Raw genomic sequence first — 17,175 nt, 5'->3', positions numbered from 1 at the left:
CCAACCACAGAATCCAACAACATTGTGGTGTGCATTTAAATAGTTATATTTAAATAAGAAAATTAAATAGATAAATAAATGTTTATAAATGTATTTTATAACCTAGTATTCTAGGTTGAGTGAAAATGCAGCTTTTAGACATGCCATTAGACATAAAATTTGTTTATTTTGAATATATATACATATGTCAAGATAACTGCTGAAACATATATACAATTACAATAAAAAAAATTTACAATAATACAGTGTTCACATTGAAAGTGCATACAGCGCCATTTTAATATTTAAAAGGTAAAGTCTACTGGTATAAAGTAAATTTTGAAAATCTCAGTTTTAAAAGGTAGCTCTGACCAACTGACTGAAGTGGAATTAGTTTGTCTTATAATGCATTCCAGACATGTTGGCTTCTAAATAGGAGCACAAGTGAGCATCATATGGCTATCCATTATCAGTTACTGCCATTCTGTGTCTGAGGCATGTAGCCCAATTTTAAATCATTATCACCTGCAGGCGTCACAGGCAGGTTGTATGTTGGGTTTGGAATCCCGGGACATGGAATCTCCTTGTAAGAAAAATCAATGATGAGAGGGAGAGTTTGTGGATTACTATTAGGTGTTTGATACATGTCGGTTGATAGTGAGTCTTTGGATTGAGTGCTGTAGAGATTCTGGGCTTCATGATGTTCTTTCTGTTGATCAAGTACAATGATTGCAGGACAGATTTCCGGACTTTTTACTTTCAATACTTCACTTTCTTCATGCAACAGATGATCGATCACTTGCCCTTGATAAATATTCTACAAATAATAGAAAAATTAGGGGAAAAAAGTTAGGAGTCAAATGAATTTGAACAATTCACTACCAGAGAATGAACAAAGCGAGTACATAGTTTTGCAAACTGAATTAGAATATTCAAGAATTCAAGTACAGAAAGGGGATAAAAAAAAAAACAGAAGTGTTCTTGATCTGAATATTGAAGGTGCATCATTATGTGAAATGCCAGTGAAAAACAAAAAGTAAAACCTATTATTCATCCAAAATATATTTAAAACATAATAATTGTGGAGGAATTACCTGGTATTACCTACTCTAAGCACTAAAGTCTAACCAGCAACTAATCTACTGTAGAGGCTCTAACTACCAAAATTAGAGACTTCCTGTACGAATCTGAAGCAATGATTTAGCTAAATATTAAATTCAATCCCAAACGTAATCTATTATTCAAGCTTTGTCTGTTTAATTAGATGTGCCTCTTTTGTTTTTAGGTATGAAGCTAAAATGGTTACCAGTTTAGCCTTGTGCAAACAGCAAACCTACTGTTTCTGGTAAAAATTTTATTCCAACAATATCTCATTTGTATTTTAAGTCAAATGCATCTAATATTTCAAATTATGACTTTGACTGTGATTATTTTTTACCTAAATGAATTTGTCTATGTGTAAAAGTAACATACACAATCAGAAACAATATTTGTTTGAAACACTAAAAACCTCTAAAGTGATTTCTGCATTAAAACAAGTTTACAAATAGCTACACTGGCAGCTGTAAACTTTTCATAGACCCCAGAAATATAACATGTGAATGTAAATTATTTCCTCACATTCTTGCATCAAAAAAGATCAAATCTTTGCAATGTGTGCAGTAGATCAGTCCTGACAACTCACCTTTTTAAGAAAGTCATCTGAAACCGTCGGCTTAGGGACTTCAGGCCACAGCACTGATTTTACCCTGATGGAATCATTCAAGAAAAGTGGGAAAAGAGGATATTAAAGTTCTGCACTCCGTATTGTCTGTAATGTTTTCTCATAAAGATATAGTGAAATTTAAATATGACATACCATTTCCGATTCCTGTAGAAAAGGAGTGAAATTATGCAAATTAAAACTAACATCACGGCCAGAAAAGAAGCAACTTTAATGATCACCAGGTCAACTGCAAAATAAATAAATTAATAAATAGCATATTAATACACATTAATAAAACTTCCAGCATTTAAAAAAAATCTTGCATCTATTTAATGGGGTGGTTGTAATGCTGATTGTAGGAGGGTCCCTCTAAATTATGACATTATAATATATTGCACATAATATATGTCACTTATTTGCCATTTTATAGTCAGTTGCAGTAATAAACTGTGTGGAACATATGTATGGAAAACCTTCCATATGGTTCAATGTAAATGTTTTTTACTATATATAAAAACTGCAAGAATTTTTATAAACATAAAGAAATAGTTGCAGAAATTCGATATTACACTATACAACTTACAATAATGGACTATATTGGCATGTGTGCACCTGACCATCACACCCACATGGGAAAATCCCATTCCACATTTAGTCTGGCTTAGTTGTTATAATAACCTCAGCTCTTCTAAAAAGGCTTTTCACTAGATTTTGGAACGTGGCTGTGGGGATTTTTGCTCATTCAGTCACAAAAGCATTAGTGAGGTTAAGTACTGATGTTGGGTGAGGAGCCCTGGCATGCAGTCTAAGTTCCAATTCATCCCAGATGTGTTCACTGAGGTGGAAGCTTTGTGCAGTTCACATATTGGAGTGATGGTTAGGTGTCCACAAACATTTTGAAATATAGTGTACGCATGCTTTATTTAAGCAAACTATTGTATCAGCAAAACACCAACAAAAGGCATTTTTTTTTTTTTAAATGCACATTTTTCTCAAAAAGCCACACAAATATTTTACTACTTCTATAGGTTTATATTAGAACAAACAGAGGATCATATACAATGTGTACAAAGTGATAAATAATAACAAAAGATGTGAGCTTATGTTGTGTAAATGCAGCAGGATTTAATTCCAATACCAAATCTGTAGCCTATTAGAGAAAGTGCCAAATGCAATTTCTGCTCTGCTGCGTTGTTTGCTTTTGTGCCCTTACATATTTCTGTGTATCTGTGATAAGTAAAGTTATCATATTTAAAATTGTTTCAGATGCGAAATTAACATTGGTGTATAATAAAATTGATTTATGTCACTGGAAAAAGACAAACACTAGAGGTCAGTAAATAACTGCAAGTGATAAGGATAAAGCTAAATATTAGAATTTTAAATGGTAATTGTACTATGTAAGTACTTTTCCTAAGTAAATGTGGTTTTTCAACATGAACCTGATCTCTCTTGACAGCAACTGAGCCTCCACCTGGAAGCTGATGAAGCTGGTGTCAGACAGATGAATACACACATACATATCCCCAAAAGTGTTTCCCAGTTTGTGGCTACTTAAATAAATTGCACATTTCCTAATACAAAAAAAATAAAAAAATCCCTATTGATCTAGTAATTAAACATTGTAAATGACAGGTAACATATGAGGTAAAATTTTTGAACAGACACATACCCTGAGGAGCCACTGATACAGTGGTCTCAGATCTAGGACCTTCTCCTGCAGATGTGAAGGCTTTCACTGAGAATATGTAGGTTTCCACAGAAAGACTGAACTTGTACTTCTGAATACTGGGATCTTGAATTAATAGGACAATAAGACATTTTACATTACTGTTTTTTTTGTTTACCACAAACATGTCAAAAGCAGTGCAAAAATGTATTTCTTCTCTATAAAAATTCTGTTTAAGGATTTGTTCGTTTCATTGATAGTAACATAAGAGCTAATCTCACTTACCAGCTATAACAACATTCATTTGATCTCCTCCAGCGTGACTGTAAGACACATTATAACCCTTTATAAAGCCTCTCTGCTTATGTTCCTGAACATTACCCCAGGAGAGGTAAATATTTAAGCCCTCCTGCATAGCAGTTAGATTCTGAACTTTTCCTGATGGGGCTGCACAAAAGACACATAAAATAAAAAGTAACTGACATAGTACAAGTACAAGATAAAAAAAAACAAGACATTATTGTATTCGCTCATAATATACATATTACATCATGTACAGAATACATCTATCTATCTATCTATCTATCTATCTATCTATCTATCTATCTATCTATCTATCTATCTATCTATCTATCTATCTATCTATCTATCTATCTATCTATCTATCTATCTATCTATCTATCTATCTATCTATCTATCTATCTATCTATCTATCTATCTATCTATCTATCTATCTACAAACAAATATATATCTCTATCCAAGAAGATTTGACCAGCATACCCTATGCAAAGTGAATGAAGGACTTATATATATGCGTATATATATATATATATATATATATATATATATATGTATATATATATATATATATATATATATATATATATATATATATATATAAAATAATTAAATCAGGAGAGTTAAGGTTTCAAAAATGTATATAATTATATAGTATAGTCTAATTAATGCTCAAATAAGTGCCTCTTTCACCAGGAACAGGCAGTTACAGAAGAAATGCATTTTTCTGCATGACTGACACAGAAGCCTTACCTCCTTCTCTAAAACAGAGGCCACACCGCCTTCACTGATTTTGACAGAAGCAGTGGCCAAACCTCCTTCACTGAATCTAACAGAGAGCCCACACATTCTTCACTGATTCTAATAAATTCAGAAGCCACACCTTCTTCACTGATTCTAATAGATACAGAAGCAATACTTTCTTCACAGATTCTCATAGACACAGAAGCCACATCTTCTCCACTGATTCTATTAGACACAGGTAGAAAGGTCACACTTTTTTGCACTGATGTTGAAATAGAAGCAGTGGTCACACCTTCTTCACTGATTCTATTAGACACAGAGGCCATGCCTCCTTCACAGATTCTGACAATTTCAGAGGCCATATCTCCTTCAGTCATTCTAATAGACAAAGAGGCCACACCTCCTTTAAAGATACTGACAAAAACAGATGACACACTTCCTTCACTGTTTCTGACACACACATAGTCAAAACATCCTTCTCTGCAGAATAGTTAAACCAAAGGAAAAGAATGCTAAGTACTTACGCAGCTCTACCATATAGCCTTCTCTCCTCTGCAGTAAGTATGGTGCTCCTGAAGTGCAGGCATAAACTGAAAGAGTGTATTTTACTCCCTCTTTAAAATCTGTTAATAACACAGCATAATCAGGTTAAACATGATGAATCTACAGAAAATATTACTTCAGCATATCCCTTTTTTTGTTTCTGTTTTTTACAAATGTAATGCTGTGTAGTGCTTACATTCATAAGGATTAATCAGGAAGTGTGTCCAATTTGTGTAAGCAAAGATGCTTAATTCAGCTACTGAAAGATGCTGTGCACTCTGAAAGCATCCTTCATAATTAGATAAGTTGCTATGGTATATAAGACACTACCCATAAAATCAGTGCATGAGCTGCTTACTGTATAAGAAAGTACAGTGTAGGACACACCACAGTACTACTTCAATTTGTAACAAATTCTTGAATATGATTGTTCAGAAAGTGATGATTATTTTTCTATTAAAGCATATGATTGTGCTTGCTGAAGTTTTCAATAATCTATTAACATTATAGTTGGCAATAGTGTAAAAATTGAAGGCAATAGATAATATGCTGTTGGTGGAAAATTAAAAGGGGGAAATAAAGGGGTAACAGTTAATCTGCTTCACTGCATATATTACATCATTCAATGTAATATCCAATTACATGTCAGTGTAGTGTTATTTCTATGTACGTCTAATGGTGGCTTTTTATGTTTTACAGCAGTACAGCCACTGTAAGGTTTCTAACACTGTCAACAATGCAAAATTGTTTTGGTCACAATAATGGCATGTCACACTATTATCTCAACATTGTGACCAAAATATTCTTTAAGACTTGTGATTTGTTATTACACCAACTAGAAGTAATAAGCTTTGGCATACAGTAAAAACATAAACATTTTTGTTACTGACCTGAGGAAATTTTTGCACTGAAAACACTGGAGGGAATTTTCATCCACTGAACAGAACACAGTTGTGCATTGTAAGTTGGATACCAGTCCAGCACATAGCCACATCTGGACTTAGGGCTCAGTTCCCACATTAATTCAAAAGCGCCGTTGTTTCCTGTAATATTCCTGGTAAATACGCCAGCACCTGTGTAAAGAATTTTAGTAAAAACTATCACATCCTTGTTGTGATATTAGTCAGTACATTCAAAGCACAACCACTGTCCATTGCAACTCTTCACCTGGAGACAGATTGGGGATGGTGATGTTGGAGGGATGAGAGACACCAGCAGAATTCTCAGCAGACACAGAATAGACATGAGGTGTTTTTGAGCTGCCTGCTGGCACCTTATGGCAGAGCTCAGTTGGTGATTTAGTGACATGCTCTGTTTTGCCATTTGTAGAGCTTTCCATAACCAGTTTATAAGCTGTGATGGTCCCATGGCTCTGAGCAGCACTTAGTTTCTATAAAATAGTTCAACATTACTATACAATTCAAATGGTACAATCATAACACCAGAGCACTTGACTGCGTTATGAGGGCAAATAATATCAAGTGAACTTACCTTCCACACAATATAAGTCTGTTGATTGAAAACCTGCATCCATACATCTACAGCTGCTGGAACTGAAAACAGAAGTGAAGAAGCGTTTTTATACTGCATAAATAAAACTTTTATTTACATGACAAAGTCAGAAAAATGACATTAAATGGAATACAAAAAAAGCAAAGATTTTCCACCATTGAATACTTATTTAAATATAAAAAAATATATGGTGTGCACATATGTAATATGTGTCTGTAATACGTTAAGTTAATAATCAAAAAAGACAAACTGTTAAAATGCCATCTTCTAAAAACCTGTGTCCATGTGATGTGACATAAGCAAATGTATAGCTTACTTTGACTTATTTCTGCATGACTGGTCACATGATCATTTGTGCACACTGTCCCAATATTGCACATTTTGCAAATAAAAATGTCTAAGCTTGACAGTCTGCAAGTATAATCTGACATATTGCCTACAATGGAATTTTCTTTCTAAACGGTTATATGTTTGATACTTACTGTCTTCTTTGGTGACAAAGGTGATGAGGTTACTCCAGTCCCCCCATTTATAAAAATGCTCACGAGAGCCACACCGTACGCGAGCTTTATACTGAGTAAAGGGCTGCAGTTCTTCCAAGATCACTGAGATCAGTCCTGTACCTTCAAAACTTTCCTAAAAGGAAAGATATTACAACGATACAATATAAGTACAATTATATTGAAACAGTATGAACAAGAAACTCAGGGGGAGTAGGAAAAAGTAAACAATGGTGGGGTAGTGCGCTGAAGTGTATTTGCCCCCTAAAAGTTGATTATTTACCTATTGCAGCATGTGTTTTTATTCACCAGTGTTTATGCACACAACAATTTTCCAACAGCATTTTCCACACAAAAAAATCTTTATAAATCAAGTGTGTATATTGTTTCTCATTGTCTCGTATGTAGCCAATCTGCTAGGAGTTTTTTTTTTTTTTTTGCTTTTTGGTTTAAGTACGCAAATTTGTGGCTCTGCTTGTTTGGCACTTCTGTAGGACAGGAAACTAAAAACACTTATAGATCCAAAATGACATTAAATCACTCAATGTCAGCATCAGATTCAAATAGGAGGTTTAAGTGTGAAAGTTATACAATAATGTAAAGCTGAATTTTAATGTGTCCAATTCTGCTTTGTGTACAATTAATGTTACTGATCCAAGCAATTTATTTCGAGACTAATGTGTACAGACGCATAATGCATAATGTTATCTTTAAGCTTCTGTTACTTCTATTACATTACTTCACCTAAACTATTTGTTTAATTTGAATGAGAAGACTTACATTAATTATGCGTTCATTGACCTCCACTTGGCATACCATAGAAAAGGAACCATATTTCAGTCCATTCCAAATCCACTCAAGAGTTGTATTTCTTGCATTCAACACAGTGACAGGTTTGAGTGTTGGTGCTTTCAGGTGCACTACAGAAAAGTTGGAACATTGTACATTTTACACTAAGATTGAACTGTTCAAAGAATCATGAATAGAAAAGGCCAAACTTTTATACTATACTTTACCTCTGTGTTTTGGATCAGCTGTGTCAAAGATTATTTTCGTGCCAAGGACATTGTTTGCAGTGAGGGTCCAGTTCACCAAACCAGTGTCTATGGTGTTGTCCAGAACACAAAACCCAGGTATAGTACAACTCCTAAATGAGAAACATAATAAGGCATTATGAGCATTCCTTTGAAGAAGAAACTGAAAGTAGTTTTTAGTGTTTTCTTGGTGTGAAATAGTTTGAAAAGCCTGAACAACTTTTCTGTTTGGTACTTTTGGCACTCATCTGGCTGAATAAAAGTCACCAATAATCAGGTAACAAAGTAACAAAGAGTGATTATTTTTATAATGGCACTTTCTCAACTTCTCACCTTCCATTGATGCTGTAGTTTATTTGTTTGAAAATTTCAGAAATGTTTTCAATTTCCCATTTTTTCCAGTGACACTCCACAGAACTGAGATCTCGAGTCTCACATGTTAAGCTCTGGTCATCAGGAGCATCTGCAGTAACCAATCATGTAAAAACTTTGATCATTCTTAAATTTTTGCACCAAAAAAAGAGGTAAATTAGAGAAAACATTCTTCACAAAACACACTTCCATTGAATCTGGGAAAGTTTAGGAATATGCTAGTGTATACTTACAGCCAATGTAGTAAACAGAGCCCTCATCCTCACACTTTATATCAAAACCATGTTTAGGAGATGGATAAGGATGTCGGATAGGCTCAGTGGCATAAGTTCGGCTGCTGATCTTAATTGTGAAAACAGAGATTCCGGACTGGTAATTGTGACCTGGCTTCAGGATACAGCAAAACCTGATGCTCTCATTAACCATTGCATAACTGTTTTGAGGATACAATGTTGTGTCTGTGTCATTACCTGTAGGGTAAAGAAGGAAAAAATTATAATATTTGCAAATTTCATAGTGCTACTGTCATAATTATCAGGATACAGATTCATATGTATTGCCATGTTACATTTTATACAGTTATGAAGCAAAGTGTATAAGGTGAGTGGAATTCTTACGTATGTACCTTCAAAACATTCAAAACATAGACAGCAACTAAAATATAAATTTTTTTTTTCACATTTTACCTCTCTACATTCAATCTGAGCTTGAGCATTGTACCTTACAAGAACTATGTTCACTTTGCTACACACGCCACACATTAAAAACAACCTCCACGTTCTTCACTCTCTACACTGCCAGAATACACGTGGCTCTTTCTAAGTGCAACTGATTCATGCTTTAATAACATCATGCTCCCATGACTGTGATGATATTCTCTCCTTTTCAACTCATCCAAAACGTTGCTGCCCATATTGTAAACTTTGACACTAAACGGAGTCAGGCAATACAAGGTCTCATATTGTCTTTTTTCTCTCTGTGTGAATCATCATCATCATAGCATAATTCGAAAGTAAACAGAGAGAGAGAGAAAGAGAGCGAGAGAGAGAGAGAGAGAGAGAGAGAGAGAGAGAGAGAGAGAGAGAGAGAGAGAGAGAGAGAGAGAGAGAGAGAATATGCTGTTTCACATATTTAGCACTGCTTCAACATCACCTGTAACAACCCACAATTTCTCAACAATCTGTTAAACTTGTTTTTAGAACAATGTGTGCACATCTTGTTTACATTTTTACCAGATTACATTTTAACCAGGTTAATTGTGACATTTTAAACTGATAAACGAATAAGAAAGCATTCTCTGCAGTCAGGGATCGGTTCAATTCATCAAGGAAAGGCTTGGACCACATCGTGTTCAAATGGTTACCTTCACTAATACACTTGACTACATACAGTCTCCAGTATCTTCAACATGTAGGAGGACAGATCCTCCATTCCAACAAAACAAACAGCTTAATCATTGAAACAAGTTTTCCATTGCATACAAAACCCTCTCAACATTAACCTATATTGAGTTGAACTGACTCATTTATGAGCAACACATCACCAGCTTCTTTAACCACCCACTGTGAACTGTATTTGTGTAAAAAAAAACAAAAAAAAAACATTTAGACATTTCTCAGGTCAAAGAATTAAAAATAAATACACACTAGATAAAATTTGCGGAGGTGTCCAGGAACTGGTGTGGTCACGGTCTCTGTAGCGCAGCTTGACAGAATGTGATGCACACTGCAGTGGTAATGTTGAAGTCCAGCTCCACTTATAATGGCCTGTTGGATTTGCTTTCAGTACTAATGTTTCCTAAGAGGCAGCGGATGCAAAAAGCACAAAGTGTTACAATAGATATTAGTGTGCTTAAGAAGCTGCTACATTGAATGGCAGAACTGAAACAGATAAAAAAAAAAACAGTACACCTTTTTCAAAAAGTGACTCGTTTTTGCTTCAGTTTTTAGAGCCAAGTCATTAGCACGTATAATGAACCAATTCTGGCTGGTAATTTATGGGCACCAATTATTGTGTTAAGCAATTTCTAAGGGTTGGAAATACCTGAGAATGTGTGTATCATTACTGTGCTGAAAAAAGTTATTTTGAAATATGAAATGAAACTTAAGTTCACATCATTGTTTATCAAATCTATTAAAACTGTAATAATCAAAGAATCTGTTTTTGAGCAAAGGTTATCGCTAGGCTTTTGGGTAAATTTGCTAGCTAATTTCTTTCCTGTTATTCAGGCCATGATTTGTTGCAAAAACTTCTATTAGGCTCTTTACTGAAATAGAACAATAAAATTGGTTTATTATATAAATATCCACTTACATTATGAACCAGTTCCCATGTCTCACTATAGAAAATATTAACATCGTAGGTAACTGTGTCTGGCTGGATGCTGTTGGTGAAACCATCCTCCCACTCAATATTCATCTTCCGAACACCCACATTTTTCGGGTCATCTTCGGCGTAAACTTGCAGATTCTTTGGGGCAGCTAGTGGGTGTGCTATTAACGAGAGTTTACAAACAGTAGCATGTGAAAATCAGCAAATCTCATACTGGGGTAAAAAACATAATAATAAAAACAGCATAAATTCAGCATAAATTCGAACTCTGTCAATGAGCCCTGTATATACAGAACAGTTTCTATTTCTGTCCATATCAGCAATGTGAAAGTTCCTCCACCCCTGAGAGATTTCCTGCACTTTAGTGCCTAAGGGATTTTTCCGGAAACTCTAAGCCAGGCTACTTGTTTAGTCTTGCTTATATATATGTGATTTTTACAAGCAGATGTTTCCTTTTGTGGAAAAGGTTGGTGGAACACACTGCTACATACCATATTCAAATCTTTTTGCATGTGTATCTTAAAAAAACAATTGCTACACACATATACTGTACATTGTAATGTTTTGTAAAATCCTCAAACACTTTGTAATTATAGGTTGAAAAACTATAAAAAGAAAAATTATCAATTAGATTTATTTTAGGTCAAATTAATCTTCTTCATTCTGTATAATATAGAATGAGTTTGTCTGAGTTCATACATGAATTATACTGATATGTTTAAATATGTTCTTTTTCCAACACATACAGAGTTAATTAACATTTTGTAAAATCTTGTCATTTCAAATGAATGACAATTCAATACAAATCTATATATTAACACATATAAGTCCAGCTATTCAGTTCAACAAAAGTATTGGCACCTTATAAAGAAAAGTAATTATTATTACATGTCTAGTATAACATGTCTGCACTAGATGAGCTGTAAAATTGGACGATTTAGAGCCAAGAGTTTTGTAAGTTGGTGATGCTATTGAGTGTAAATCTGATATATTTAACTAAAGCAGCTTTTTTATACACAGGATAGAGCATCACACACACTGGACTAAAAAAATTCTCTAGATTTTTCAGTCATCTGGGCCTAAAATGTGAACAATGTTAACCTAGTCCAGAGACCATATGCACATGCCTGCTACTGTTCAACTCAGAGTCTTCTTCTGTCTTCTACTTTTAAAATTATAATCTCTAAAAAAACATTTCTGTTTCTTTTTATTTAATCATAACAGTTTATATATTGTCTCCATATACCTAAATAAATAAAAAAATGTCTATAAACAGAAGATTATTGATGGTTTAATATATTTTACACCATATGGGATATATTTTAGCCAATACATTGAGTAGCATTTATAAATTCCTTCAAAAATTGGAATAAACACAAAGTCACCAATTTATGTTGCCATTTTAAGCAGAAAGGTTAAAGTCGCTGAAATTATGGTATTTATTGTTAATAATACTTTGTATAAATGTATGTTTTGTACCTTTAAACTTTATATGCTCCAGTCCTGCATGTTATATTACCAACAACAAAAAAAGATTGCTGAAATGCAACAAAAAAAAGGATTTATTTTATATATGGCTGAAGAAACCCACGCATTGCTGATTCAAACAGGAAATTAAGAATGAAGCGCCAGTCAGTAATACATAGCTGCACTCTCACACACTGATAATGTTAAGTCTGGTTGTTGGCCCACCTGAAGTAAGCTGCTCCTTCACTTTGCACTGTAGTTACAAATTCACAGGCACAGTCCCATACCTTTACCTTTGACTGTCCAAACAAATTTGACACTGGAGACTGCTTTCATAAATATACATTTATATCTCACTAGAGAAAACTTCACCATATCAACAATTACATGTATTTTAAATCTGTTTATATGAGTTGCTCACCAAAAATATCCCTGTAATTGAGCCATGAACTAATAATGTAATTGAACAGTTACATTAATATTAACCTGTACATTGCAGCTGCACACGAATGAAACCTCCTGATGGCATTAACCAGAGTGTAATTAACAACTAAATTAGCACACTAACTGTATAAGGTGTAAAACATAGTTATTTGTGATAACAGTAGGTTTTTTATTAACTACATGAGCTCAGTCAGTGGGGGTCAGTACCATCTGAAAGTAGTTTGTAGATTTTTAGGTGTGTTTGTTTTTTTAGCTGTGGTGTAGACTCACCATCCTGTTTTTCCACGATCAGCAATGAGAGCACTGCACCCAGAAACCAGACACACACACGGGCCATTACACGACAGCACACAACAACTTATACCAGTGTGATTAGTTACTGAGAAATGATATGCTGGAGAAACAAAACAAGGGGTTTTGATCAGCAGGAGTACAAGGAAAAGCTGTCAATACCCTATTGTTTGGAAAGTAGAAGCTTCCTGTTGCAGGTTGGATTTTGGCTAGTAAAACTTGCACATTTTATATTCCCTGCTACACACAAACAACTCATGCAAAACAGCATTTTGGTTTAAAAACAATTTTGGTCTTTTGCTGGATGATATCTGGCAAATCTGCAAATAGTTATTGCCATGGATCTTCCACATGACCCTAGGACACTAAGCTTAAAACACAGGAACATCACACAGCATTTCGCACAAAACATGCTTGCAGAAAGTTGAAAATCAGTACTGTGCATCAGGTGAAAAATAATATTGAATATTGGCATATACATATATATACATATTGTGGTGATTTCTTATTTTTTTGCATTTTTGTCACATTTGAATGTTTCTTTAATCTGTCCGTGACCTCAAGCTGAAGCGAACTTGGGTTCTGCAGCAGGACAATGATCGAAAACACATCAGTAAATCCACCTTGCTGAAGAAAAACAAAATTAAGACTTTGGAGTGGCCTAGTCAAAGTCCTGACCTGAATCGTACTGAGATGCTGTGGCATGACCTTAAAAAGGCGGTTCATGCTCGAAAACCCTCCAATGAGGCTGAATTACAACAATTCTGTATAGATGAGTGACCAAAATTCCTTCACAGCGCTGTAACAGACTCATTGCAAGTTATCGCAAACACTTGATTACAGTTGTTGCTGCTAAGTGTGGCCCAACCAGTTATTAGGTTTAGGGGCAAACACTTTTTCACACAGGGCCATGTAGTTTTAGATTTTATTTTCCCTCAATAATAAAAACCTTAATTTAAAAACTGCATGTTGTGTTCACTTGTGTTATCTTTTACTATTATATATATTAGTTTAATGATCAGAAACTTTAAAGTGTGACAAACATGCAAAAAAAGAAGAAATCAGGACAACACTTTTTCACACCACTGTATATATAACACACTGATCAGGTATGACCACCTGCCTAATACTGTATTGGTCCCTATTTTAATGCCAAAACAATCCTAAACCCACAGAGCATTACCAGTAATAACTTTTTCAGGAATTTGAACTACAGTAGCTCATCTGTTGGATCGGACTGCAGCCTTCACTCCCCACGTGTATCAAATGAGCCTTGGCCGCCCATGACCCTATCGCCATTTCACCACTTTTCCTTCCTTGGACTACTTTTGATAGATGCTGATGACTGCAGACTGGAAAACACCCCACAAGAGCTACAGTTTTGGAGATGCTCTGACCCAGTCGTCTAGCCATCACAATTTGGCCCTTGACAAACTCGCTCAAATCCTTACACTGGCCCATTTTGTCCTGTTTCTAACACATTAACCTTGAGGACAAAATTTTCACTTGCTGCGTAATAAATCCCACCCACTAACAGGTGTAATGATGATGACATAATAAGTGTTATTCACTCATCGATATACAGTGAGGAAAATAAGTATTTGAACACCCTGCTATTTTGCAAGTTCTCCCACTTAGAAATCATGGAGGGGTCTGAAATTGTCATCGTAGGTGCATGTCCACTGTGAGAGACATAATAATAAAAAAAAAATCCAGAAATCACAATATATGATTTTTTTTACTATTTATTTGTATGATACAGCTGCAAATAAGTATTTGAACACCTGAAAAAAAGTAAATGTTAATATTTGGTACAGTAGCCTTTGTTTGCAATTACAGAGGTCAAACGTTTCCTGTAGTTTTTCAACAGGTTTGCACACACTGCAGGAGGGATTTTGGCCCACTCCTCCACACAGATCTTCTGTAGATCAGTCAGGTTTCTGGCCTGTCGCTGAGAAACACAGAGTTTGAGCTCCCTCCAAAGATTCTCTATTGGGTTTAGGTCTGGAGACTGGCTAGGCCACGCCAGAACCTTGATATGCTTCTTACAGAGCCACTCCTTGGTTATCCTGGCTGTGTGCTTCGTGCCTGTCCCATGTGCAGAAAAACACCCCCAAAGCATGATGCTACCACCCCCATGCTTCACAGTAGGGATGGTGTTCTTGGGATGGTACTCATCATTCTTCTTCCTCCAAACACGTTTAGTGGAATTATGACCCAAAAGTTCTATTTTGGTCTCATCTGACCACATGACTTTCTCCCATGACTCCTCTGGATCATCCAAATGGTCATTGGCAAACTTAAGACGTGCCTGGACATGTGCTGGTTTAAGCAGGGGAACCTTCCGTGCCATGCATGATTTCAAACCATGACGTCTTAGTGTATTACCAACAGTAACCTTGGAAAAGGTGGTCCCAGCTCTTTTCAGGTCATTGACCAGCTCCTCCCGTGTAGTTCTGGGCTGATTTCTCACCTTCCTTAGGATCATTGAACCCCCACGAGGTGAGATCTTGCATGGAGCCCCAGTCCGAGGGAGATTGACAGTCATGTTTAGCTTCTTCCATTTTCTAATGATTGCTCCAACAGTGGACATTTTTTTTACCAAGCTGCTTGGCAATTTCCCCGTAACCCTTTCCAGCCTTGTGGAGGTGTACAATTTTGTCTCTAGTGTCTTTGGACAGCTCTTTGGTCTTGGCCATGTTAGTAGTTGGATTCTTACTGATTGTATGGGGTGGACAGGTGTCTTTATGCAGCTAACGACCTCAAACAGGTGCATCTAATTTAGGATAATAAATGTAGTGGAGGTGGACATTTTAAAGGCAGACTAACAGGTCTTTGAGGGTCAGAATTCTAGCTGATAGACAGGTGTTCAAATACTTATTTGCAGCTGTATCATACAAATAAATAGTTTAAAAATCATATATTGTGATTTCTGGATTTTCTTTTTTAGATTATGTTTTACAATGAACATGCACCTACGATGACAATTTCAGACCCCTCCATGATTTCTAAGTGGGAGAACTTGCAAAATAGCAGGGTGTTCAAATACTTATTTTCCTCACTGTATATATATATATAAAATATTCCACTTGATTACTGACATTGTGACCTAACTTCATCAAAAAAGGACACTTACAGTCTACAACAGAATCTCTGGACTATTTTAAAGTGCTACTCCCATATTCTTTTTTTTTTTTTTTTTTTTTTTTTTACTAAATGGCTGCCTATTACACACATAAAGCACTTTATACAAAAAAAAGGTATATACTTTGCCTTGGAACTGGCATGGCACATCTTTAGTATCTATTATATAGTAATGTTAATAAGGTTTAAAATAATTATTATAATTTAACATATTAGGACCCTGGATCAACCTTATGTTTATTACCAGTATTCCAATTAACAGGTACCTTTTTTCAGGTTTAAAAAAAAACCCAGTTGAAAAACCAGTAGAAGCCTTTTGTCGAGAAATAAAACATTTCCAAATGATTGACAGTTCCTGATTTTTTATATATATATATAACATCGGTAAACTCGAAACATCACATTAAATTAATAATTGGGACTGGATTTTTTTTTAAAAACAAGACTTTTAACACTAATACTTATCAACCAAGCACCAACACCCACCTCTGATTACAAACTGAAAGCAAATGTGTGTGTGTGTGTGTGTGTGTGTGTGTGTGTGTGTGTGTGTGTGTGTTTAACGACAGACATACCGGGGAAGGTGTTCCTCTTCTTTAAAGTGTCGCAGGACGGAAAAAAGGCTCTTAGACAGCAGAATGGAGTGTCGACTTGTAATAAGTGTTAAATGTGGAGTGGAAATGTGCTTCCAAAGAGAAAATGCAGAAATGGGAGTGTTTCAGTGAGAGGAGGTTCATACTGGAAGAGGACGAAGCAGTTCCTGGGAAAAGGAAACAGCGGTGTGTTGAGCAACAGCTTTGAGGGACTGAAGCGAGTCTCACACACACACACACACACACACACACACACACACACACACACACACACACACACACACACACACACACACAACACACACACACACACACACACACACACACACACACACACACACACACACACACAAACACACACAATAACAGGTTCTGTCAAAAAATAATAACAATAAAAATAAAAACCAGTGCCACATCTGTCACCAAATGACTCCTATATCCCTGTTTGTAGGCTTAAATCTGGAGGTTTTGCTATTTTATTTCATTTGAAAAACAAAAACAAAATAAAAATCCATATAAAAGCACAGGTGACAATCAGCACACTGATTA

The 17,175-nt window shown here is 35.4% G+C and overlaps 1 protein-coding gene across 2 annotated transcripts; it reads right to left on the bottom strand.

Annotated features, from left to right (window-relative positions):
• Positions 1 to 146: 146 nt before the first annotated feature.
• On the bottom strand, positions 147 to 16,835 carry lifrb (LIF receptor subunit alpha b). Of its 2 annotated transcripts, none has more exons than XM_083565080.1 (18): positions 16,609 to 16,835; positions 12,869 to 12,992; positions 10,670 to 10,848; positions 10,003 to 10,153; positions 8,590 to 8,826; positions 8,318 to 8,447; positions 7,967 to 8,097; positions 7,731 to 7,870; positions 6,933 to 7,086; positions 6,430 to 6,491; positions 6,106 to 6,328; positions 5,829 to 6,011; positions 4,920 to 5,018; positions 3,639 to 3,800; positions 3,357 to 3,479; positions 1,838 to 1,931; positions 1,664 to 1,727; positions 147 to 796 (listed from the first exon to the last, which is right to left on the bottom strand). In XM_083565080.1, the coding sequence occupies exons 2-18, from the start codon at positions 12,933 to 12,935 to the stop codon at positions 449 to 451; spliced, it is 2,547 nt and encodes an 848-aa protein (XP_083421206.1). In that variant the 5' UTR covers positions 12,936 to 12,992; positions 16,609 to 16,835; the 3' UTR covers positions 147 to 448. The 2 variants fall into 2 exon arrangements, with proteins under 2 accessions (XP_083421206.1, XP_083421207.1); XM_083565081.1 differs by having other exon boundaries at positions 7,967 to 8,094; positions 16,609 to 16,816.
• Positions 16,836 to 17,175: the final 340 nt, after the last annotated feature.

This window comes from Silurus aristotelis, assembly GCF_946808225.1.
Source record: "Silurus aristotelis genome assembly, chromosome: 16".
NCBI lineage: Eukaryota > Metazoa > Chordata > Actinopteri > Siluriformes > Siluridae > Silurus > Silurus aristotelis.
Note: the sequence above shows the minus strand (reverse complement) of the source record. Positions and strands in the feature narration are given on the sequence as shown.

Excerpts from the sequence above, each read along its gene's own strand:
- lifrb (XM_083565080.1), bottom strand. The coding sequence starts at position 12,935 with ATGGCCCGTGTGTGTGTCTGGTTTCTGGGTGCAGTGCTCTCATTGCTG. Across the intron at positions 1,932-3,356 it reads TGTATCAGTGGCTCCTCAGG|TTGACCTGGTGATCATTAAA; the intron begins GTATGTGTCTGT and ends TTTATTTTGCAG. Across the intron at positions 797-1,663 it reads CAGATGACTTTCTTAAAAAG|AATATTTATCAAGGGCAAGT; the intron begins GTGAGTTGTCAG and ends TATTATTTGTAG.